At 42.1% G+C, this 26392-nt stretch overlaps 1 protein-coding gene across 5 annotated transcripts in view; it reads right to left on the bottom strand.

The window, feature by feature from the left end:
• Positions 1-1726: 1726 nt before the first annotated feature.
• The window catches only part of VGLL3 (vestigial like family member 3), a 35230-nt gene continuing 10564 nt past the window's right edge, over positions 1727-26392 (bottom strand). For 4 of the 5 annotated variants that reach the window (XM_064523126.1, XM_064523135.1, XM_064523144.1 and 1 more), the window contains exons 3-4: positions 21822-22322; positions 9392-15372 (exon numbers count right to left, since the gene is read on the bottom strand). In XM_064523126.1, coding sequence (XP_064379196.1) covers positions 15329-15372; positions 21822-22322 — 545 coding nt within the window. In that variant the 3' untranslated portion in view covers positions 9392-15328. Of the gene's footprint in view, positions 4826-9391; positions 15373-21821; positions 22323-26392 lie in introns of those variants that run through there. The other variant, XM_064523142.1, reaches the window with a different exon arrangement.

The following is a 26392-nucleotide window of genomic DNA, read 5'->3' as shown; positions in this document are numbered from 1 at the left end:
GCAGAGGTGAAGAGCTATTTCTGGCAGCTACAGGTTGTATTTGTATTCAGCAATGCTTTCTTCACTAATTGCTTTTGGATGGCCTCAGGTTTTTCTCTCCTTAAACTGTAGCACAGATTAATTCTCAGCTTTATGAGTTAGCATCTTTTGAGCTAAACTACCGACCATTTCTTTCTTAGTTTTATTTTAGGTTTTCTTGTTACTTGAGCCTGTTATCCTCCTCCTCTCAGGGAGGGGCAGGGATTGCTATAGATCCACCTGCTTGGAGATCTCAGTGAGTGAGGGACTTGTGTTCTGTAGGTTTAACAGACTACCTCCCGTAAGACAGATTTGGATCTGAAATTGGATGGCTCTGAGGGACCTGGATAACCTGAGCTCCTTGACAGCATTTTGTATCCCCTCTCTTTTCCACTTGTAAAGATAGCAACGGGCACTGAAGGAATAAATGTGTAAGTGAATATTTGCTTTTTTCAGCACTTCAAAGGTAGCAGTGCAGAGAGCAGAACTCCTACAGAAGCACAGCTGCTGGGGAGCAGAGACGGGTCTGTTTGATCTGACTCCTTTGCTTCACTCTAATATTGCTCACTGTGGGAGGTGTGGAAGATTTGACACACAGTAATAGAACTGTTTTTGCTGAGGAGTTTGGTTATTAGCTTACTGAGCCTGGAAAGAGTTAGCAGCTAGTGCCACAAGGCTGCTGGGCCTGTTTTTCCATCCTTCAGCCGCTTCTGTAACTCTTTTACATCAGTGTTAAGTGGGTGCAAATGAGCATAATCAATTCTTAATGGTAACATTTCCCACCCACTTTGTGCAGGTGTAAATAACTATACAAAGTACAGGAAAATTTGGAGTATGGCCTGTTACATCCTCCTGCTAAGGCTGTAAATAGTACATGCCAAGAACTGTATATTCAGTACAAAGGTTGCAGAAAATATTGCCTTTGTGGTTTTGCGGTCCTTCATACGTTCTTTCTACACGTGCCTTATGACTAGGCAGGACAAAGTCAGTTCTGATGCACTTAAAGCGAAATCTTAGTACTCTTTCTAACAGAAGTATACTTGCTGGATTAATGAGAGCAAAATGACCAGGATTTGGCCTCTAGTCTGTGTGATCTACCTTTTCTGCACTCCTTGCAATGCTATTGCCAGTAACTGTCAGACTTCCAGGTTTTTCTGGTGGAAATTCAAATTCCGGTCCCCCAGAATGGGAAAAAAGAATATGAACATCTCCAGTGCTTTCCCCAGCGTAGCCAAATAACTGCAACTGTATCAGCACAATCCCATCTTACCTTGATCCAAAATCAGTGTGCAGCTGGATCTTATGAACGAGATCAAGAACTGTTTCCAAAATTGCTTTCAATCTGAGCTGTTGTATAACATATTTACTAACAGCATACCAACAACAGTGCAACTCAAAACTTGTGCACTGCAACAGTTCAGATGACTTAACGGTAGATAATAGCTCACAGTTCCTGAATGTCTTACTCTCCTAGCTGTAGCTTAGCTCAAGCACATTATGTCTACAGATGTATACAGACAAATCATTTCAGGAAAAAACACAATATGAATAAACACTAACATGACAATGTCAGCCCTGAGAGAAGGAAATGATACCTGGTTGTCACTTTAGAAAAGAAAAATACACCTCCCAATGATCCAGTGGGATTATAACTCTCAAAACTCATGATGAGAAGGACAAAAATTTTATTGTTCAATGTTTTACCTCATGTAGTTGATGTTAATACTGAAGTAGTTAAAATAAAAAACACAAAAACACAGCAAAAGTCTGCCAGAAAATGAGAAGAAAAATGATACCAAAAATGCTTTGCGGTTTTAAACTCCACGTTGCCAGTAAACAATCACAGTTATGCAGGAAAGACACCTACAAATCGGTAAGAAGACTGGAGATTTAATCCAGTTTGGAAACATCTATGTTTTCTGAAGATGTCTCGCTTGTTGCAAGCAAAAGTAACAGTTACTCTTATTAACACTGACAACAGAAACACCAGAGGCTGCACGCACAAGCTCCAAGTGGTGGATACGTTTTTTTCTCCAGAAAGCCTGCTTTGAAAGGAAGTAGTGCTAGTGTGACCGATGAGCCACTGGTGTTCAAACTCAAAGTGGTAAGTAATCATCTAGTCCACACTGTGAGAGTTTGAGTCATAGCTTCTGGTGTCCCTCCAGGAAAGCTCTGCTTTAAATGGTTTTTCGTTGGCTGCACTGGCAGTAACTGGCAGTTAATAATGATGCGGTCATAAATTAAACTGGATTATAAAAGTAATATGTAATGACAGGTACTGGAATCAATGGCTGCATCATCTGCCATGTGATATGTCAGTCACAAAACAGTGGTCTATGTGATATATTGTGACTGTCACAATAAAGGCACTCCCCCACCCCCAAACCAACAAAGTTTCACCAAGGACCAGCAAAAGCAGCACATAATTCGGTGAATTATTCTCTCTGGAAAGCCCCTGAGTATGGCTAAGTAATGATCTTGTTTACCTCATTTAGCCCCAAGTTCTCCAAGTAAGAGCTGGCCATGAAGAGTTTGTATGCTCATCTGATATCCAGCCGGGACAATGTGTCCTGTCTTTGTTTTTAGCCATCAGGCTTGTGTCAAACACACCCTGACAGCTGCAAAATTTTTTGGTGAAAACAATAATTCCACTTTTCCCTTCCATCTGCCTGCAGATGCTTTAAATCTGACCCATCAAAAGGAGAAAAAAAAGGGGGGAGGGGATAATATTCCAGCTGAGATGAAATTATAATGATTGTTGATTTCATGTAAAGGAAATAAGAAGTCTGAGATTTGCAGAAGAGCCCTGGAAATGATGGATTAAATTGTGCATGGGAAAACTGGAGGTTTTGACACTGGTTGATCTGGACTATTTCCTCTCAGACTTCTTCGAAGCAGCAAGCAGCTACATGAAAAATAGTCAGAAATGTCTGCCATGGATGACAGCTACTTTTTCTTCTTTACTAAGGAGAACCTTTGCTAAGAGTCACTAAAATACAGCCTGAAATATTAGGCTGGAATAGCTTCTGAAGGGGCAGATTTGCAGCTTGAGGATCCCTTCTTATTACTAGTTTCAGTGGTCCTCTAAGCTTCTCTATATTTCAGATCCACATAACAAAATTGACATAATTTCCTATTTGCTACCAACCCTTCATGCTGCAAATGCTGCTTGGCAAGTGCACACTGTGAGTTATGAGTTTTCTCACGAAGAATCACAGCTCTTGCAGCTAAATCACTCACCAACTGGTTTTGGATCTTGTTGTCCACATGTTTGATGAGACCAGCACACACTGCAAAGTATCATAAACACAAAGCTACTGAAAGAAACCACTTTCTGCCTAATGATCTGGGAGTGAAGAAAGAAATGCCATCTCTTCTGTCACTCCTGTCTCTTCAGGACAACCCTCAGACATTGTGGTGGGAAGGAGAGAGAAGTTCAACATCCTGGCCTGGAGTTGCTTCTGTCTCTGCTTCTGTCCCTGTTTGGCTCATACACGTCTGGGGCCCTCTGCCTGAGTAGTGTTCTGGCCTTTTTTGCAACTACTAATTTCATACAGAAAGCAACTATTTCTCTGTCACAGAAAACAACAGAAAATTAACCAAGCAACACATTAGCCACAAATAGGCAAATGTTTCAAGACATGGCCTTTAGCAAAGGCCTCAAAGCCTTTACTGCATCATCCAGGCTGGCAGCAGTTTCCAGTTGCTGTAGGGGAAAACTGGTGGTAGAATATCTGCAATAAGTGGAAGCTGTCATTTGGGACAAGAGCTGATGATACAAGCATTAAGGAATCTGTCACTTTTTAAACTAGGGCAATATACTATAAAGGCACTGTAAGATCCCACAGGTTGCTGGAGTATTCTGTCCCCATGGTGTTGCTTTTTTTGTGTTAAAACATGGGTAATGATGGGAGGTTCCTAACTGTACTAGATTTCATACTTTTTTTTTTTTTTTTTTTTTTTTTTGATAAGGGCAACTGACTGTTTTTGATGAGGGCAACTGACTGTGGCAGGATCATGAATAAATAGCCATTTTGCTTAGGAAAGTCCAAGGAGGTACCAGTCAGGTAATGAACTCCATACAGACAATATTTGCAAGATGGTTAGACCCACTTCCAGAAAGATTAACTCCATTCTAAGCAAACAGATCGTTAGACTTAATAATCACTTTTCACTGTGTTTTGTACTAGGAAGCAAAATCCCCTCAAGCCCCATATATGATGATCAAGACTTTGGAGAGTCTATACAACACATAAAGGTTTGAAGAGGAATGCTGCACATGCTGCATGACATGCAGCTGAGCTCTGGAGGCAAGAAAATCCCCTCACTCCTATTCACACCACAGTGTCACAGAGGGCAAGACAGAAAGGACTGTGGGTGAGCAGCATCATGCTTAGGCTCTTTGTGGTCACATCCCCAGGCCAGTGAAACTTACTGGAAGCAAGAGGGATGAGAAACAGCAAGTGTAGGATTTACTAAGCTGCTTTCATTTTCAGAGTAAATGTATTTTTTTCTGAGGGATCCAGAATATCTCCCAAGATCCTGCTGAATGGTGGTCCTCTTCCACGTGGCCCTTTACTCAGGGCTGTTATTCATGACAAACATTTGCTGTGACTGGAACCACTAAACAAATGGGGCTTGCACTGGTATTGCACCTTCTGACATTCGCGCATCCAAGCACAGTCTCTTCCACGCAGGTCAAACTCACTGGGCGCGCAGGCTCTAACCGTTATGCAGGGTTGGTCTGCCATGTGCCTGGATATCCAGATTGCCAGCAGATTGGAAGATTGCCCTTAAAGCAGTGGAACTGGAAAACAAAAGTAAGGGTGGAAAAAAATCATAAAAAACAACAGGTGGCTAGGTTACACAAAATATCCTGCAGAACTGATGCATTCAGTAGGCAGTGCAGACTTAGTGTGCATAGAAGATGAACTACCCTCTCTGACAGGAGGTCTAAAAGGAAACACATTGGTTAAAAAAGAAAAAAAAAGTGATCAATCTAGCAGTGTTGTGTTTGTTCCGAGTCACTTTCTTTTCTTCTTACTCTGGTGCTCCCAAAGTCTTCAGTAGGGTTACATGCATACATAGGCTTTGGCCCTCTCTGGCTAAATAGAGGACTTCAGGCTGAAAAACTATCACCCTTTCCAAAGCAACAAACTCATTTCAGGATATTAAGACTCATCCATCGGTGACTAATGCTTTTGCCTCACTAGTTAGGAAGAACTGGAGGACCACTACGAAAGCTGTGTGCTATGTGCTGTGTCTTGCGTTACTGTTCTTGAAAGGCCAAGTTCAATCAGACCCACAGTCCATCCCGCTTCTAACAAAAAGTGATTGCTGTGTGCTGCCTTCAGGGCGTCTATGTGCTCTGTGGCAAGCAAGTTTTACTAAAAGGCACAAGGTTCTTCACGAAGTTCAGGCAGTCTTTAGGGCATGGCACAAGCCCATCCAGCCTCCTCCCTCTTTGCCCACTGGGAATCACAGCTAACTGATTCTCTTGGAACAGACACAGAAGCTTTTTAAAGAAAAAAGAGAGGTGGAAAAAACATTACACAAAGCAGTGAGTACTCACGTGAGCAGAGAGTACACCCCGCAGCTGTTAGCTCTGTTTTGCATATTTTACATATTTACATACACAAAATATTTCCGAACATCCCAGTGTTTATTTAGAACTCCATCAGTAACATGTCTGGCAGAACAGATCCAGTGCAAATATATTCACTGGATGACACTTCCTTGCACTGGTTTTGAAATGGATTGGGGGTCCAAGCCTCCTTCTGCTGAAGTCAACAACAACCCCCCATTCCACTCTACCTGGATTTCCAAAGGAGGACCATCTAACCCTCTAATCTTGCCACCTTACAGCAAAGGCCTTCAGCCAACCAGTCTGGAAATGAATGAGGCAAGTCTTCTAAGCCAAGGACAGCTGGTACACTGGAGAAAGGGATTTTTTTGTTCGCATGTCACACATGCCAATTGCCTATGGGTGGGTCATGGGGGTGGTGTGGAACAGGAGTAAAGCTGTCACAGGAAAGGCTGAATAACCTTCCTCAGATGGTGCAGAGAAGTCAAAGAAACTGCTCAAGATGAGAAAGGGGGAGGGAGAATACGCCTTCTCCCAACGGCATATGTTGCAGCTTAAAAAAATGTCCAGTGACACTCATGTACATGCTCACTTTCAAGTGATATTAGTGCCAATTCAGAAGCGGTCAGGTGAGCACCCGAGGAAGAATTAGGTCTTGGACAAATCTGCTTTTATACCTTTGTAAGACCTCCTTCCTCCTCCATCCTACCTGGCCAGGCAGGGAACTGGGCAGCCCGCAATCCCTTGTCACTCCTTGGCTGGGCACTACCCAATCTGAAATGTTGGCCAGAGGTGAGCACGTAGGGCTGGCTCTCACAGTGGGCAAAGGGAGCATGGAGGCTGCGCTGCCTCACCCAGCTCACTCGCTGGGTGGAGCAGGGCACCCACCATCAGCACTAGTAAATAAACTCCAGGAAAAAAAAAAAAAAAAAAAAAACAGAAAGAAAAGGTGGGGGGGAGGGGAAAGCAGGGGTAGTTTTGCAACTCTTGGCATCTCCACTCAGTATTGGCTCTGTAGTGCAGAAGGCACAAAGCAGGGCAAAAAAACCCACACCAAGATGTGGAAAGACTCATATAGACTGCTCTCCCAAAAGTTCTTTTCTGGTGAGGCTCTATAGGAGTCTCCCCATTGACTTTTACACAGACACCAAAAAATAAGTTAATACCTTTTAAAACTGGGCATTGAAGAGGCTAGCGAATTTCCCACTGAGAAATTGGGGTCCTTAAAGTTGAATTTTCTCTTTATCGATCTCTATCAGAAAAGAATAGAGTGCTATTCTTAAAAGGGAACAGATTTCGGCCAGATATAGAAATCTTTATTGCTATATTTGGCTTCCAATGTCGGGCTCTCTGCTTGCTGGTGGGAGGAGGAAATTAGAGCTCGTGTTATTCATAACTAAATGGGCATGAAAAACAAACCACCTCCCTTTGAATTTTGGTGCTACTATGGGCATTCACATAACAAATGATTTTCAAAGCCTGTGATACCTCTGTACATGCAACAGCCAACATCAAAACTTTATTACCTACTCATTTTCCCATAGTGATAAACCATTGCAGATGTACAGTTATCATCAAGGCAAAGATGTTTGGTGCAGTTTCTGGCTTTTTTTTTCTAAAAATACTGTTTCTCAGTTGTCTTAAAAGAAAGTAAAAGTGATGTTCTAAGGGACAGAGGATTGCTGGAAGGCTGTGGGATCTAACCCCCCCCCCCCCCGCCCCCACACACACACTTCTCCCAACAGCCCCAAAAAAGAAATCAGCTAAATTAATTGGCATCCCAGCAGAACACACAGCTCAGCTGTGAGGAATTCTCACCAGATGTCTCGGTCCCCACCCAGCTTGTAACGTCACAAAGGCAACATAAACCCCTTGGAGCCTGAGGTCTCGCAAAGATGACTGGTCTGACCTTAGCTGAGGTATCTGGGGAGGATTGAGGCATGCTGCTGTTGGTACCTCTGGTCAGCAGGGCCCCACCAGCCCCAGCATGGGGGCATAGCCAGCTGGCCCACTGCACTTGCCACCAACATGGCACATACCAGCCCTGCTCCTCACATTTTCCTAGGCATTCTCCACTTGTCAGGCAAGCTAAATGCAGATCACACAGCTGAGGTCATCTGGCTTGCTCTTGGCACAGAGAGATGCACCTCCCTCAGGCACCAAACTGGGACCAAGTTTCCAACTGATAAAACCCTAAACTAGATTTATCTGGACGTGACAGATGAGATTCTCAATGGATGTAGGGTCTCTAAAGCCGATTGAGTGATGCCAGTTTACATTAACTGAGTATATGGACTGACATGAAAAAAATCAGTTACAAAGTAATGATTCCTCTTGAACATCTGGTTCTCCTACCATACTCCTTTGATACAATGACAGCACACAAAAATGAAACCCAGGAACACCTGGAAACCAAGACATGGGGCAAGGCAATTGGAGCTCTACTCTGGTGAGAGCAGAAGTTACAGGTAGGAAAAAGAGCAGTTCAGCTAGTTCATCCCCTAGATTAATGTATTGTTACGTCTTAAAATACATTGGCTTCACTCTGGAGACTTGTGGGAGTCTTAAAGCAACAGGGCTCCCACATCTTTCATAGACTAAACCACGGTGTAGCAGAGTTCACTTTAAAAGAAGAAATTTCCTGTGATGTTTATCTTAAGTTTTTCTTGATGCTTAATTTATACCAAATTTCTGACTAAGTCCTCACTCTATTCTGGTATTTTTTGATGACTGTCATATCCCTCTCTACTTCTTTCATGTATTACCCAATCTATCTTTACACAGCATTTGCTTATTTTTCAGCAGTCTCCATCCCATTTTCATCCTCCCCGTCGATGAAGATCATTTCTTTCCTGCTCCCAACACCATTCTCCTCCAGGAAGCTTCTGAACCCAGCTGCTTTCCTGGTCTTGCTCTCCTTACATTTCTGGCTGGCAGCTCTCTCCACCTCTTCCTCAAGGCATAGGAAAGAAGAACATTTTTGTTCACAAGCAGAGACAAAGTGTCTCGCTGGCTGTCTAGTCTTGGAAACACGGCCTCCAGTAGGATGTATGGGGAAATTCCTGCTCATCTCCCGATGCTCTTAAATAGAGTACATTCCATATGGTCAGGATCTTCACGTAATCTTGCAACTAAACTCTAACAGCTCCCTGCTGATTGCATGCAAGTGGCAACTTTTCAAAAACTCAATGCTTGGCCAAAGTTTGGATGTTTTCCCCACCATGGGAACAGCAAATGATGTATCTGTGACCAAAACCACCAAACCTTCAGCCCTCAATACAGCACATAGACATGCAAACATTTCTCAATTGAAGTTATAAAATAAATTTAGCAAAGGCAAAATTGCTTCCTTTGCAGGAATGACTGAACTTTTTGCCAGAAATTTTCAATTTGAGATACTTATCTTGCATGAAAAATTTCTACCTGATGACTGTATACTGTCAACATTGCAAGAAAAGGATAAAACTAAGGAAAGGTCTTACAGTAAGAAGTGTCATGCAGTGATTCTGCTAGGACTGATTGTAAAATACCCTCTGGTATTAAGACAACTTAAGAAGATATTTAAAAAAAAACAATTAAAAGGCCTTGCAGAACCAGTTGATAGTCTCTGAAATAGAATGTTATTGCCTTCATGAGAGAACTCTGTTTGAAATCACTTTCATGCTACACTTTCACTCTGTCCAGTTTTAGTGGAGATCCTAAAACACTTGTTTTACAATGTTTTCAACAGAAGAGAAATCCTTGGCTCCAAAAATTAACCTCATGAAAAAATAAAAACTCAAGATGCAGTAATTTACAAAGAGATTTATGAGTTCTTCAGTTGCATAAGAATAAAACAAAAGCATTAGCTAATTGTTGAGAAATATAGACCAAACCAAAAATGCTACATAAAAATATAACAATAAAATTCACATTAAATTATTTATTCAGTAATTAAAACAGTGACACTTTTCTTTATACAAAGTTCCCCATCAGTTTTGATGAGAGGGACAAAAAAGTTCAATGGAGTTTTGAGGGAACTGGGGTTTGAAGGCAAGTGGGAGAGGAAAGGGACCCTGATTTTGACTGACGGTTTTAAACAACAGCTTCAAACACCTAGCAGGGAAAGTGCAGCATAGTTCTGCAGTTACTTTACTACATTACTATAAACCTCAACTGCTACCAGTATTGGTTGTATATAGGTACGCGTTCTGAGCCAAAGCTCGCTGGAAACAATGCAGATTCCAGTTCATTTCCATCAATGTTGGATCAGGCCCCAGGTCACCACTTTGTGCCAGCCAACACTGTGAAGTGCAGTTTAGGCATTTGAGACTGGTTCCGATGATCCCATGTCCTAAAAGTCTTCCACGGACATCAAGGGAAGCGGGATTAGGTCTCCTGCATGTAAACTGCCATTATCAACGATGTAAGCTGATCTGTCTTGAAGGCTTGAGCCTCTGAGTGGCTGCACTAGATAGCTGTGGTGTTTTAATCACCCTTATCCCTAAACTACCTTAGTTGGGAGCTAACAATGTTCTGCATTCCACAGGGAACTCTAGCCAAGCTGCCGCTGTTCCCCCATGGTGTCATGGAGACCACAGAGCAAGAAGAGCGAGAAGGTTGTGGGCAGCGTGCAGACCAAGGGCAGCTAAGACAGGTTTCCAGGGACGTCTTTAATTACTCTCAGCAGCCAGTTCATCCTGTGAGAAGTGGCATGTACAAACCCACCAACACTGTCTGGTTTTAGTATGTTGTGCAGAGACTGCCCAATCATCTACACGCAATGCTGGAGAAGAGCCTCTCTGGTCACAGCACTTCCAGCTCAGCTTTTGCAAGACCACCACCTCCTGCCTCTCCTATCACCTGGACAGGATTTTGACCTTGCTCAGAAAAGACTGCCTTAGTATTTAAAAGAACTTTTTCCTGCATCACAACCATCAGATTGGGCCCATAGGGCTAAAAGTAGTATTTATTTATTTTTTAAATACCTTCTTGCTTTACATAGGATTTCAGTTCCAAACAACATGCATCAACTTCTTTAAAAATCCACACACAATGTTTATCATTCAAATACCCTTTAGAAAGCTCAAAGGCTGACATTAAAACCAAGAAATCAATTTTAAAAATATATATATATATATATTTCTAAGTTCTTAAAAGAAATATATGTTGCTGGTCCATTAATGAGGAGGGAAAAAAAATGTACCTGAAATTGAAAGAATCTCAATCAACAAGATATGCTTGTCTGCTGAAAGGCAATATATTGCACCTCTCTACATAACTCCACCAACTGCATGGTCATCTTTATGATACAACAAATCAAGGCTTTTGAAAACCTTTTGTACAAGTAAGGAAAAATTCCACTCACTCCTGAGGTTACCGAGAACGCAATAAACTGCCTACATGTTTTTAGATAGTCAGATGAGATTCAGTGATGCCATTCAGTTCATTTCCAAAAAACGTGCATTTAAATGCATGAGGGTGGAATGGAGGGAACTACGTATATTTGCATGTGTATATGTATATAAATATATACATACACATAAGGAATTGCAGGAGGAGGAAAGCAAGATATAAACAATAGACTTAAAGCAGAAAGGTTAGGTACGTGCAAGTCAGTTGACCGTAAGTACGGTTGGGGAAAAAATGACACTCCTCTCCTGCAATCTCTGCTCTCAAGAGAAGTGTCTCTCCGAAATCTGTGAACAGAGATTTATCCTTGAAAGGATGTTTTCTAGCAGCAGAAGGTAGAAGATTGAAAGAACCTTGTCACTCATTGAAGACTTTCACACTGTGAAACAGGTATCAGATAAATTGATAACTGAGCTGAATCCATGCCTGGTGAGGAACGGAATCTGAACAAAGTGCATTTTACTACTGCCAAGAGTAGCTTATTCAGCTATCCAGAAATCAAATCTGTTGGGTGATCAGTAGCTGTGTTGTTCCATCAGCTTGTTAGGATGGGAATGCCCAGCTGAAACAAAAAAAGTACCTGCTTTTCAAAAACCCCCTAGATTCTCCAAACCAGAAAACACAAAAACTGACAACAGATTTCTCAGCATTAGTAGGAACAAAATCAAATCCTGGACAGCTTTTAAGAGTTTAGTATTAGATTTTCCTAAAATAAAACAGCAATTTCCCCACTTCTTCCCAGAAATAGTGACAGAGTACACCATGTTTTACAGGTCCTCACAAAATGAATCATCCATTTTCTTGGGGCAGCAGAAGAATTCAACACACACAAAGAATGAAGTAACTTCATTAGTAATGCATTAAAACGTGTGACTTCTTTGTGACCTACTTTTAAGGGCTTGTTTTTCCTATCTGGAAGCATAAGCAGTCTCAACATTTCTGTTTCATTCTCCCTGCCATCAGTATGCCATAACTGCAATGTTGCGAGCGAGTGCTCTTCTCCTCTTTCAAGAACAGTACCAACACAGCATCTGCTTCTCATAAGCACATTTGTGCGTGTATGTATAAGTGTGTGTGAGAGAGATCTGCTGTAAATCTGCTGAATTCAACTGAAAAATTTGTCACAGGAAAGGATATTTTTTCTTTCCTGTCCTTCAAATTTTAGACTATACAATCAGGGCTACCACTATGGACTTGAATTTTTATTTTCAGCTCACTTGTTAAGTACAGGGGAATGTTAGTTACTACGGAGGGAGGAAAAAAAATAGTTATCTGACTTTCAAAGTCGATTGACCAGTGCATGAATGGCTATAGACAACAGCAGGTTTTCATTGGCACTTGTCTCCTAGAGCCTGTAGAGTTCCTTAAGCATACTCAAGTTCAGCAGTGGAAACTGGGCATGTAACAGTAGTCTTTGAGACGGAAGAAAGAGGCAACAGATTCATCACATATTCATCCCCTCTACCCACTAACTCAACAAAACAACCCAGAAAGGGATTCCAGTGCAAACTTTGGGCCTGGTTCTTTCCTGTCCCCTGATTCTGCATTAACATCTATGGGTAACAGGAGAAGGTCCTTTATCATCCGAACTTGCAAAGAGGAAGGCAACGCACCGGCTGCTCTTGCTAGACTACATAGGGAACTCAAAGACAGTACAGCTCAAAAAGAACACTTTTATTTTCTTTTGCTCTCCTCCCTCCCCAAAACTCTCCGTCCCTGAAGTTCAGACAGTTCAATTACCACTTTTCTCATTGCTTTTTTGGGGATGCTTTGCCTCTTTGCCTTCCAGCTTTGCCAAGTCCAGTGGGGAAAAAAAAAAGTTTGGACTTTTTTTCCAGTATTTCTAATACTGCCAGAAATTCCTGATTTTTAGCTATCTCAAGAACTCTTTCTTGAGATACTTCCTGAACTATACTGTACTGGTAAGTAAACAAATTGTGGGTGCTTTTACTACCTACCTTCCCATATGGTTTTCCCATTCCATTACTAATTCATTGACCAATTGAGGAACTAGCTCCACTAAAGCAGTGATAACATATAGGACTGTAGTGAGAGTGAATTTCATTGACAAAAAGAAATGTTAATGATCTAAAAGATGCAAAAAAACATTTAATTCCACATTCCAACATGGAAACTACCCCCTTTAAAAAAAAAAAAAAAAAAAAAAGCTCAGTGTTTAAGCACAGCCTTCTTATGCTATCTCAGACTTCAAATCATCAAGATATGTTCTCAAGGGTCTTGCCAAATTGGGTTATAATCCTGATGGTCCTAGTGCCAGCACTTCAAGCCATCTCACATGGCAAGGGAGAATGCTCAGCACCTCACTGGGTCAGGTCCCTAAAGCCTGGAGAAAAGGAGTGCAAGGACAGAGGCCTGAATTTCAGCAGTACACACAGCCCAACACTTCCCCCCTTCCCATTCACACAGAGATCCATGTGTTCTCCACCTGACAAACCAATATTTACAATGCTCACTGCCTGCACTCTTCCTTATTTCAGTCATGTGGTTATCTCTTGGTTCCCATGTGGCTGGTTTGTCTTTTAAACAGGGATGTCTTAAAAGAGTGGTAGCAGAGAAATAATAGGCTGTGAGACCCTTGTGAAACATTACAGAGGGATCCTAAAGACATCCATTCACTGAAGGTGCATAGAGCAGAAAGGCAATTTCCAAACGAAAGCTAGGATCAGGCAACTTCAGCCCTGATCTCGCACTCGGCCCCACCTGAGCACATGCTGCTGTGGTGTGCCCTTGCTGGAGGCATTAGGCTTGGGCATGCAGGCTGACCCATGCCAGCCTGCTGCAGGGCTGGGCTCTTCAGGGTAATATTGCAGCCTTTATTCAGGACTGGACCTGGCTCATGCTGGCTTCCGCTAGAGTCCTCATTATGCACGTTGGACCTGAGGCCCAGGCCAGAAATGGTGTTCCCCAAACATATTGCAGAGTGCTGGGGCTAGATGTAGCCACGTGGTTTCCGAGTTCAGATTCCTACCCAGAGACAGCAGCAAAGCCCATCTTTTGTGCACGCTGAGCACGTGCAACTCCTTATGAAATTCAAGAGCTGCAGCTGGGGTATCAAAAGGCCCTCAGCAAGTCTTAGGTTATGTAACCAGCTTCTGAAGTCAACAAGAGTTGAAAACTTCAGTCCTTTCTGTGAGGTACTCAGATGACAGAAAGATCAGGCCAGTTGAAAAAAAACATTCTGTTTCCACAAGTTGTAAACACTTTTATAAAACTGGCATTTCTTTCCTGAATATTCATGCTAAAAAATATCACCCTTGAAATGGCTTAGCTGAAAGTCCTGCCTCATGAGTTTAAATATGAGTATACCAATATTTATGATCACTACAGAAGGAGGGCCTGAAACATAACCCATAGGAGATTCTGTTCATCAGCTTCAATGGATCATGGGCAAGGCCCTAACTCATGTCTCATTTAAATCCACACAAGTATTTGGTCCATTCTGAAAGAAGGAGTGGTTTGGAAAAGCAGTTCTTATAACAAAAGGCTTTGCTCCAGGCTAAAGGCGTTTGCAAGTTTCTTACAATCAGCACAGCACAAAGCCATCTTCAGAGGCAAGAAAATAAAGACACGCTTGCTACAATCTAACAATAGGAGGAAGAATATTTGGCTGAAACTTTAGGTGCGAATTATACTTGCTTAAGCTAGAACAAAAGGACAAAAATATCAAAAATCTAGTAATGTGGAAACAAGGAAGGCTTAGCTCTTTAAAAAGAAGGTAAAGATAGACATTTGAGGTAACAAAACAAAAAACCCAAAATGCACAAACACATCACAGACATCTAAAAATAGCATTTTATACATTTTTTGCCAGTGCTTCTCTGAGAGCAAGTTCTTTAAACAGAACTTAACAATTTTACAATTTTTTTTAAAAAAATATGTCATCCTAAAATAGCCCATCAATCCTTACCCAAACTTTCTGTATTTCTACAAAAATAGATGCACAAAGAGCTACAAAATACTGTATTCCTGAAAGGAGGCGCACTGTAGTCAAGGGAGAGTCTTTTTCCTGACAATTGACACTGTTCATAAAAATATCAAGCTGAACAAAACAAAACACTGTTAAAGGAGCAGAAAGGAGTTAGGTTGCCCAGCTGCAGCAGGCTCAGATGAGGAAAGAAAGAAAAGCTAGATTTTTTCTTCAACACTGTGGGACCCATAAATGGCCTTACAAAAAAAAGGCTCAATAGCAAAACCAGAATGGTTGGCTCTTCATCTTCATAGTGTGTCCTTTGCCCCATGCAGAAGGAGTCAAGGATATCACCCTCCCAGCTGCAGTGACTCCAGCTCTAACTGATCTTAAGTTATATCTGAACCTCAGAACCAAGAAGTTTCCTTGCTCTTGTCCTGATGCTGTAGACCTAGATTTCAGGAAAGAAAAAAAAGACATATATAACAATTCAATACAGTTTCTTCCTCCCCCCTCCCCAAACAAGCAAAGTTAGAATAAAGAATTAAAAACAAACAAAAAAACCCCACATCCTACTATCTTAGTGGATCTGTTACTGACATTACTATTTCTCCCAATTTAAGGTTTATATGGGATAAACTTAAACCACACTTAAGTTTTAGACTGGCTCAAGCAGTTCAGGAATGCTGATAAAATCCTTTGTGTGCTTCCTCGTTTTGGCCTCCTTTGGAGAGGACCGTGGCGTGATAAAATCCTCTAGCAAGATCCATATAGACATTCCAGTATAGAACAGAATCACTTTTCTGATAGAGGCCAGCCACAGACCCCATCTCTTTTCTAAAAACCTCTGTAACACTTCAGGATCTCACAATTTCTATAGCACTTCACCTTACAGAGAAAAGAGGGAAAATGTTCCTGCAGCAAGCAAGAATACCAAATAATTTCACCTACAGAGTGTCAGATTTTTAGCCAAGAAATGCTAGTGCTTCCACATGGGAAAAATTAATGATTTTCAGCTTGCATTTGTTATGAGTTTCTCTAACATTTTCCTTTATAAAAAGTGAGGACTATCTAATAAATGTGTTGCTATGTTGCGGCTTTAGCATTATAGACTTGGAACCTGTGTTGTTATCTGGGATTTCTCTGCTCCAGAGGGATTCAATCTTCGATAGATTTACACCCAGCAGGGCGTATACCTAAAATACAGACAATAGAGCAGGAGGTGGAGATGAAACTTCCCAAAGAAGGCCCATTCTTCGTCATTCATAGCAAAAGTAAAAAATAGAGCTGCAGACACAAATCTTAAGAGGCAGTAAGGCACTTAAGTCTCATTGATTCAAAACCTGTCCCTTGACATTTTGAGCTAAGCAAATTAATTATATTTCATGAAATGAAGTAGCACTGCTACACAGACAGCTCTGTTCTGCTCTATGTTATGTTATATACTGTCCAGCCACATAGTGCACCAACCCTGATGCACTCACTACCTGATCTGCCATGAATTTAGGGCCAAACTCACCACTAATGTAATTAGGTGCAACTACAACTGACTTCAATGTTGCTGCCACCACAGTAGCTCCATGTTCATTCAGTCTTTAATCTGTGAAAATTGAAAATGTACTAAGCATGGATCTCCCATCATTTAATGATGAAACCCAATGGAGGACCCTGCTGTTTTCAAAGACCTTCTAACAGGCTGATGGATTTAGATCTGACCACCAGCTCCTTGCTTTATCAGTACCATCAGTTAACTCGTTAATGACGATCGACAGTATTTCAGAATAGAACTACAAAGCTATTAACAGTCATCTAAAAAATGACAGCATATTGATCTGCCATCTGAGGATTTCTAAGCACTGCCCAAACACTTGTGGGTTCAGCAGTGAATAGATAGGGCACAGGGCACAAAGAGGAAACTTGCCCATGTTTGGAGGGGAGTATTTCCAGACAATTTCCAGATACAGAAATCACACTGTCCAACAGTTAATCTTGCAGTGTAATCATTGTTCTTTAGCTTAACACAGTGAAGGCCAAAGTGCAATCTGAAAACCATGCAGCAGATGAGTGAAAGCCAGACATACATGCCCCCAAACTAAGGCACGCCGATAAAAACACGGCCGGAGGCTCTTCACTTAGCAAAGATGTCTCCATTTTGCTCAAGAGCTACTTGCTTTCCTGGCAACATCAGTCACAGAGTCATAATAAAATGCCTTTAGTTTCCTTCAAAGCTCCCTCAAAATCAATTGGTGACAATTCTGTATTATTTTTCCCCTTCTGCTTACAAGTAAAAAAAACTAACCAACCAAACAAACAAGAGAGTCAGACAGCAGAAACCTCTCTGTGTATGAAGATGTCATTAAGTGCACAGTGGAGTAGTTAAGGCCACCAAGATGCAATGGAAGCAGGTGAGATGTGAAAGAGTTCATATGGTTCAAACTAGCTTAAAAAGACAAAAAAAGATCTGTTTAAGAGGATATCCACTTGATGGCAGAGATTAGTAGAAGGGGAACAAACAGAAATAACTGTAAGGAGGAGGTTTAAGGTATAGCAATTAAGCCCAAGCAGCCACTGAAAACAGTCCAAAAGCTAAAGTTGCCTTAGTTACAGAACTGAATATGGAACACTTTCCATGCCTTTTCTTCATTATATTCCCATCTCCTTTATGGCAAGATTATGTGCAGTTCTAACATGTCATCCAAGTGCAGCCACGCTACTAAGAGCTTTAACTTGCAGTCTGCTGATAAAACAAACGTTTTCCTCTTAAAATATCTCCATTTCTATTGTATGACTCAGTATTTCCACACCAGCAGAATTCTCCACCTCTGAGATACATTATAGCTAATTTTCATATGTGTAGAATACAGGTTACATGGACACACCTAACAAAACTATCGGATTGGGACAAACACATAGCACGTGTAAATACAGATAGCTCTACGGAGGACAACAGGCTGTGCTCACTCAAAATTGTATTCAGTGTGACACAGTGACTCAGAGGCATTTCTAAAATAGGACTTTTATCGTTAGACAAGGAACTAGAGCATGATGCTTCCCTCACCTAAATTTACGTAAACGGATGCAAACCTCCATTTTCAGAGAGAATTATAACCTTCGGATATGCCAAAATCCTGCTCTGCTTTTCAGGTGCCAGGGTTACAGGAAACCTCTTCTTTCACTTCCAGCACATCCGTCCAGCAGCAGGGCAAGATATCCTCCTAGCACACTCGGCAGTAGCAGGGCAACTTGCTCCACGCTCCTCCCCGCAGCAGTCCCGGCCCCTGCAAGCGCTGCCACATTCGATCGACTGCCTGGCATGTCTGGCAGGACACCGCTTGGCCCCAAGAAGCTGGTGGAGAGTGTGGAGGGCTGCAATCAGCCTCTCTGGCCACCAAGCATTTGTCAACACGCTTTTGTATCAAGCATGCCAGCCTGGGCACCTGAGCTTCAGAAAGACACTGCTTACCAGCAGCCACAAATGTAGCAGGTTTTAATAGACTCTGATTTCGACTAGCACTTTCTTTAATCCCACTTGTACCCATATGGGAGCTTCTAGAAGGGTTAATTTGCAGCACACAATGTGAGGATTAAGCCACATTTAAAGGGAATCAGGTAGCTAAATCCCTATTCATCCCTCTAAACCTGAACCATGTAAGTTTAAGCAGATGTGCAAGACAGATCAATACTTTGTTAGCTCCACAAACAGCTATACACTCATGTCCCATGCAATCTGTTCTGAAAGAGAAATCCCTAAACTCTAGTCTGTATGCAAGGAGACCCCCCACCTTAACCTTTGAAGTGATTCAGCATCATCCATTCCTGAAACCAAATATTTGGCTTAGCATGGCAGGGATGCAACAACGTAGCTGGAAGTGGGTATGAGTACAGCTGGCCTGCTAGTGATCAACATTGTCATTGTGCGTAATTCAGCATGACGAATTCTGCAAATGTTTCCATAATCGCATGTGACAGTGGCAAAAGAAATGTGACCCACAGTACATAAGAGGAAAAAAGAAGCATCTCTTGCATATCTGAAGGGCTCTGAAAAGCCATGACTAGAGGTACACCAAATGAGTTGTCTTATATAAATCATCTAAAGCTCATGGAATGTGATATACTGATAACGCCAGAGGCTGATGTCTTTTATTCTCCAGAGAGATATGAGCAAAGGCTTCCAGAACTGAAGTTTTCTGGCCACCACATCCCTGCCCTACTCCAGAGAGAGAAAGCCAGCACATTCTTGCAGGCCCTTCTGTTTTTGCCTCTCTGCTGAGATTACCACCCCACATTAGAGTCAAACGTAATGAAATTCTGTGTGATGTGCAGAATAGCGATATTCACTATAATCGTACCTCTGAATGGACACAGAGCAATAAAAACCCACAGTGACAGCAAGGGCTAGACCTGAACAGCTGTCTCCAAAAGGCAGGGCACCCCAGGCCTGCTTCTTTGGCAGCCGCCTCTCTCCCTGGCTGGGTAACTTGCACGGTCCCCGGATCGACACCACTTGAGGGTGCACGCAAGGCTCGGGGCAAATAAACTCACCCCTCTCAGCAGATTGTACCCAGAATGCGTGTCACCTGAGAGCTTGTCCCAAATCTGCCAGGCTCAGGCAGGGCTAGGGAGGGAGCTCAAAGCTGGCTCTTCGCAACAAATCTCAGGGCAGCAAGAGAGCACAGGAGGGACAGGCAGGCAGGGTAAGGGAGCACACGACCATAATGCCACTGGCCACCATGATATACAATGGTTTCACTGCATCCGGCCTGAATTGTGACGCTTCAATGTGCGGTATAGACACTGCCACGCAGCATTGCACCTGTAGCACCAAATGAGCGGTGACTTTTGTTGCTCACTCTCTTGTTTTCAAAGACTTAGGTGTCAAACTGGAGTAGCCTGATAAATCTGTGCTGTTGTGTTTCAGTGCATGGCCATCTTGAAGAGTCAGAAACAAGCAAACCATTGGTCTGCTGGGATCCTCTGTTTTTACAAATAGATCGCTTGTTTTTCCTCTCTCTTTCCCCAACAGGAACTCACAGGCTAAAGCCTGCACATCAGGCACAGACCAGAAGTTACAGTCCATGCCTTCCCCACCGCCTCCTCCCACCCTGAGTAGACAACTACAAGGCACGCAAGCTACTACTAAGCGCTGCCAGTCAGGGTCCCCGACAAAACTAGCATCCAACTGTGCCCCTGCGCAGGAACTTTCACATGGAGGCAGTGCAGAGCAAAGACACTGCTAGCCGTGTGAGGTAGTGCTGAGTCCCATCATCTATTTTGAGGTCGTATGCTCTTAAAAAAATAAAAAAAAGGAGTTAAAACACCTTATTAGTTAAAACACCTTATTAGAAGTATTACTACCAAAGAAGCAGTAAGCAAACCAACTTGCCCAGCAGTGAAACAACTCACAACCCAGGCAAGACTCATACCCAAGCCATGTAGTGGATCTTTCTGGACAGCAATCCCCTTACACAGTTCCCTGCTCCATCCCCAGAAAGGCAAGGCAAATACCAAAGCTCTGGCCCTGGACTGCCGGGGTTATTGTCAAACCAGTGGGCTGGTCCCCTCTATCAGCGGCAATGGCAATTTGCTCGTGCTTCAGAGCAAAGCAACACTCTTCCATTACGGAACTTGTCAGAAGAATAAAACCTTAGTTTCCAGTCTTGGCAGATTATCATTTTATACCCGAAAGCATAAAATGTAATTCCTCTTGTATCATCTGCACAGCTGGAGTTGTTAATAGATATAAAATCATCCCATATTAGGAATCTTACTATGCTTTTTCTTAATTTCTTGAGGCAGCAAACAGCATGATATTTAGAAGAGATTAATGGTTCCCAGCCACTATTACAGAGAAGAGAGAGAGATCTGTATTAGGTTAGCTCAATTATAATTGGGTTCTGGGTTTGTATTATTTCATATTCAAGAAATAGCATTTTTTCTTCATCTATTCTTTGTTCCCCTACACACCCAAAGTAAGCAAGCAACTCTCACAAATGGAAGTTTGTGAGAGCTATCAAGCAGACAGACAAACATATCTTAAGGAAAAGGGAGGAAAGATGCAAATCTAATAATTTCCTTAATAAAGTAACAAAAAGTGTTTAAGAAGTAATAATCTCCAAGAATTGCTGCTGGTCAGATAAACACCAAGCAAAAACAGAAGAGCTCCAGGATAGACACAGTGGAAACCAGCAGTCACCCACGATGTGTACAGAAGATCTCTATAAACAGTGAGGGTTGCTAGATTGCTCCTATCACCAGATAGTAAGATGATGGCCTGCAAGTCAAAGCCTGCCTATAATTCAGCAGATGTAGTTTGTGGAGGCTGTCATAGGGCTACAGAGCATGCAGTAAAATGAATCTAATTTAGAGACATTTGCCTAGAGTCTACAGAGTGAAGTTGAGTTTGATAGCGAGCACAGCTTAACCAGCATCTCTAGTCTCCCTAAATAACACCTAGGTATTAGACAGGAGGGAAATGCTGATCTGTTCCAATTTAGAGGAGTGAGATGCAATCCCCATGTGCTGACAAGTTATTAATCCAGTCCTCATTGGAGCTATATTTTGGTGAATGCATATATGAACTAGCTGAACAAGCTGAAAACTTCCACATGGAAGTTTAATTAAACATTTCCCACAAGATTTAAACCACAAAGACACATATCATGTCACAACTCATCTGGCTTGATGGGGCTAAGCGAGACCAAGGTCTCTCAGCAAAAGGCAGTGTGAGTTGGACATTTCACAGCTCGTCTGCCCTGATAGCATTTGCAGGAGGGATTTCCACCTGGAAATATATTTGAAGAAAGCTCTGAGGACAAGCCCTACTTCAACCACAGACAGTCCACTTCTTTGCTCAAATACGTTCTGTTAAAACAAGTCACAGACACAACCGAACCGTCTTACCTGTGTCAAACCCAAAACTTGGCACAATGTCCACCGTTCCATGAAAGGCTCCAGCCCATGCTGAGGTAGCGCTGCTGACAGCAGCGGGATCTGTCTTTGTCACGTCACACTGGGGAGCAGGAATCCTGGCTGCATGTACTGAAGGCATCAGCAGGGACCCATACCGTGGGTTGCGGTGCGAGCTGGGATGGTGATGGTGCATGTGTGGATGAGGGTGGTGGCGATGCATGTATACGTCATGCATGTGTGCATACGAAGGGCTCACCTGAGATGCTAAAGGATAATGCCAGGATTCGGATGCAGCAGGGGGAGGAGGTGGGGCAGTCTGATGAAGGCTGTGTCCTGGCCAGCTGCTGGGATCTGGTGTTGGGAAGGTGCCTGGTGCAGTAACGGGGAAATCGGGGTGTACTCCACTTAAGCATGGTGGAGGGGGAGGCTGATAAGAGCTGGTCCAAAATGAAGTTGGGAAACTGCTCCTTTGGCTTGAAACTGTTGAGCTCTCTGGTGGAAAGGAGAGGGGAGAAATTAAGTATGAATGAAGCTGAACATATTTGAATGAGGAAAGGTGGGGGGGGAAAGGATCATCTACCTTCTCAAATTCATAACACTGTACTCAAGCTTCTTCAGTAATTCCAGTATGAAGATCCTAACTCCTGATGAAACTAGAACATACCATTTAGAAAGGCAGCTGTTTTGACTATAAATGTTTCTGAGGACAGTCAGCCAGCTCATACTGCAGAATATGAGACACATTTGGCTAATGGGAGAATACCAGATCTCTTCAAATTAACTGCATGCTTTGATGGGGTAGAGATCATACCTAATGCATCTTACATGAGTCCCTTAGAGAATATATCATGTTGCCCTGTGTCCAATAGGATCAGAAAAACTGACCCATCTATGTTACCGAAAGAAGATTTTGTCTGAAATAAAAGATTTGCTGCTTCTTACAGCTAGGGCTCAACTTTTATTTAAATAGATTCCAATACCTCTACATTATGAAATCACATCCTAAAAATTCCTCTTCTGAAGGAGTGGTTAGTGTTTTTGATGTGCAGGAAAGTATTAGCATCTTCACTCTCACATCTCTCTTGCCAACTGATGTTTGAAAGTACTGCTTCATGTAATATGTCTCAGCTCAAACAGTTTTTTTCTCGTCAAAGACGGAAACAAAAATGTGGGACTTTACCTCTGGTGAAAGAACAAAGTCATAAAAATGGCCTATGGAGAAAAAAAGCCAGAGAAGTTTAATATTTGACAAGGCAAGGAATTCTTTGTTCCTCACATAACATTTACAAAAATATTTATACCAATTTTTTAAAATGACCTTTTGTTTTGCTTTATTTAACAAGCAACTGGAATGAGACTTAGGTGAAGACATCATTGAGAATGAACAGATTCTTCAAACACTCATGCCACTGAACTTTGCTTACTTTAAACAAAAATATTTTGGAAACATAAAAACTGTAAAAGTTTTTTCTGACTGCATCATTAGGACGCTTGCGTGTCTATTTCAGAATCCATTAAAATAGTAGAAGTTTTTCCATGCATCAATTGTCTTTGATTTACGCAGTTTATTGAGCCTGATTAACTTCTAGTATTGGAAGTGACTTCAGAAAACACAGTATAGACAAAAGTAGAAAAGTTATCTTTGGGCCAAACTGCTTCAAAGCAGAGCTGGAAGGTTATCTAGCAAATTCTGCTTCAACATGGCTTCCTTGAAAAGGTTACTTCTTTTTTTTTGAGCAGTATTTCTGTTGAAATTTATACTAGAGGACTGTAGAAAGCTTCAAGCATACAACAGAAGCCTCAGCATCCCTCTGAAACTGGTATTGTTCCTTCTTTGTAAATTGTTCCTTGTTACAAGTGATTAGGCTGAACTACAGAGTGCGCATACATGGTGTGAAGTGTTGGCTGCTGGGCTGACAAAAAGACCAAACAAAGGAAAAAGAAAACCAAAACAAACAAACAAACAAAAAAACCCACAACCCAACCTCAAGCTGCTTCATGCCCAGTCTGGCATTTTCTTCTCTACTTAAGAGAAACACAGCTTGACAATCCATTGCCAGTATTCTGAAAAATTCATCTCTATATCCAAGGGGTTTTACAAACTCTCTGGTTGTTATCAGCACGGAAAAGCCTTAAACGCAAACCATCTCACATCAGAGGAAAGCACAGCAAACCACAGAGCACCTGCAGGATGATAGTAATACTAGGAGAGAGGACTTTAAACCATGGGTTTGCCAGTATGAATTCATCTCAGATTGTGTATCAGCTTGGCTTTACCAATCATTCAATAGGTCTAGGCCATACAAACTACATTTGGTCTTCTCAGTTTTTTGAACCAGTGCCCATTTCACAAAGCCATTACCACTGTCAGAAACTGTCACATACCAGCCCTGCTGAAATACCGAGCAATGAGTTTATCTGCAGGGGAAGCAGCCAACCTGACTGGTCAAGGTGAAGTCACGTCACTGGGGATACAATGTCCATCTGTGTTATATGAATGAGCAAGAAACTTTCATCCACCTGGAGGGTTGAATGCTACGGACCATTAGGCGTACAACATCATCAACAACAAAAACTGTCTCTGTGTCGAATCACAACACCAAGCTATTATATATTCACACCATATTTTAAGGTGCTCCTTTCCTCTCTACCTTTCAAACATTGAGTACAGCCAATTGCCCTTATGAACATTGTCATGTCAGATGCCTGTCCTCTACAGAGTAATGGAGAAGCAACCATTTCAACATTTTCCTTGATAAAGAAAACTGAATAACTTCCACTGGCTTCTTGTCGTGAGAGGAGGAAAATGTAGCAAAAACTGTTTGCCAGGAAAGATACTACAGTTATCACAATTTCCTATTCTAAGTACAGGGAGGCAGGGGGATGGCAATATCACAGATACCACAAAGTGGTGACTAATGCAAATGTTAATAGTGGCTGGCCAACATGCACTGAAAACATGCCAAAGCCCACATGCTATAAGGATGACAATGTATGAAATTTTCTGTAGCACAACAATACTTTTCACCTGGGGGGGGGGGGGTAGGGGTGAGTAGGGAACCCAAAACTTTCAACTAGGAAAAACTAGTTGATAAAAATACCACTAAGATAACACTGGTTTTAAAGTATAGCCCCTGCAAAAGACTTTAATCACTTCTCACCTGCAATCACAATTTTGCCTTTATGATGAAATTATAGTTTATTTTTTCCATCATGACAATAATAAAAAAAATCAGATGAAAAAACAGAAGATATTGCTAATCCTTCCTTTCATGGTAAAGGAGAGACAATGCAATGAGCTGAATAGTCAGTCCATTCCCACTCACTTCCCGTTTAAATTTGTATCTTCCCAAACAGCTACTGCAAATGAAAAGCCTCATTTTTAATTGATCTTTGAGTAATTTATTGACAAAAATTCAGGCCACCCATGAAGGTCACTCATGAAAGATCTCCAAGCTAATGGTATTTTAATGTCTTTAAGTAAGGGGATACAAATTCATTTACTGTAACTGAACATCTTTGACAACCATACATGAAGCAGAATACTAATATAACTCTTTCCCCACTTTTTCAAATGGACATGTTTTAGAAACTCATTTGGGCCCGATAAGACTCTTTTCAGCTTCTCTCCTCTTGAGAAACAAATACTCTCGACTTTCTCAGAGTTCACATTGCAGAATCAAGCAGCCCTGCCCGGCAGCCTCCCCCGGGATTTTTATGCCACTCCAGCAGGTGCAACAACAGCAGAGGGCAGGCATATCCCCTTACTTTATTCCAGGAACACTTCTAGGACACACAGATCTCCATTGCACCCTGATGGTACAGGACACTCCGGGTGAGGCAGTAGCATGGCTGAGACACCCTTACACCTAGCTACCCTGTGCCCCTGCAGACCCCTCTGGGGAGGGCTCTGCAACAACAGGGAGAGTCAGGAAAAAACAGCAGGGAACATCCGAGACAACGGAGAAGAACCCCTCACAGTACAGCATGTCTGAAAGCTGAGTGAAGAGGGTCCTCTGCAGGCATTGCTCTCTGGTGACTGCCTTGATCCCATCTCTAAAACATTTATAGCCTGTCTGGGCCATTTATAAATGCTCCAAACTCTTTTTTAGGAAACATAGGTTCAATCCTGCTCTCAGTCGAGCCTATGGAAAATTTCCCATTAACATTAATGGTCCCGGCTCAAGCCATAAATTCCTCTAGCTCCCTAGCCACTTGTGCTGACCTTTGCTTAAACTTCCTCGGATTTGTCATCATCCTTCTGGAAAGCAAGTCCTTCTGTGTTATTTTTCTCTTCACAGTGGTATCCAAAAATCCTCTTTTTTAAAACTGTGATTTTCATTAATATGCTCTCACCCTGGCACCATTAATTATGAAAACCCTACTCCTGCAAGGATCCCCACGGTATCTCAATAACCCAACTTGATGCAATACCATTACTCATTATACTTAGTTCACAGACCTCTTGCCAGCACTCAGTCCACGTAACAAGGTGATCAGAATTAATATAGTCCTTCAAATCCATAACTGTATTCAGTATCACATTCAGCAAAACGGAAATA

Source organism: Dromaius novaehollandiae, chromosome 1 (assembly GCF_036370855.1).
Source record: "Dromaius novaehollandiae isolate bDroNov1 chromosome 1, bDroNov1.hap1, whole genome shotgun sequence".
NCBI classification, from domain to species: Eukaryota; Metazoa; Chordata; class Aves; order Casuariiformes; family Dromaiidae; genus Dromaius; species Dromaius novaehollandiae.
Note: the sequence above shows the minus strand (reverse complement) of the source record. Positions and strands in the feature narration are given on the sequence as shown.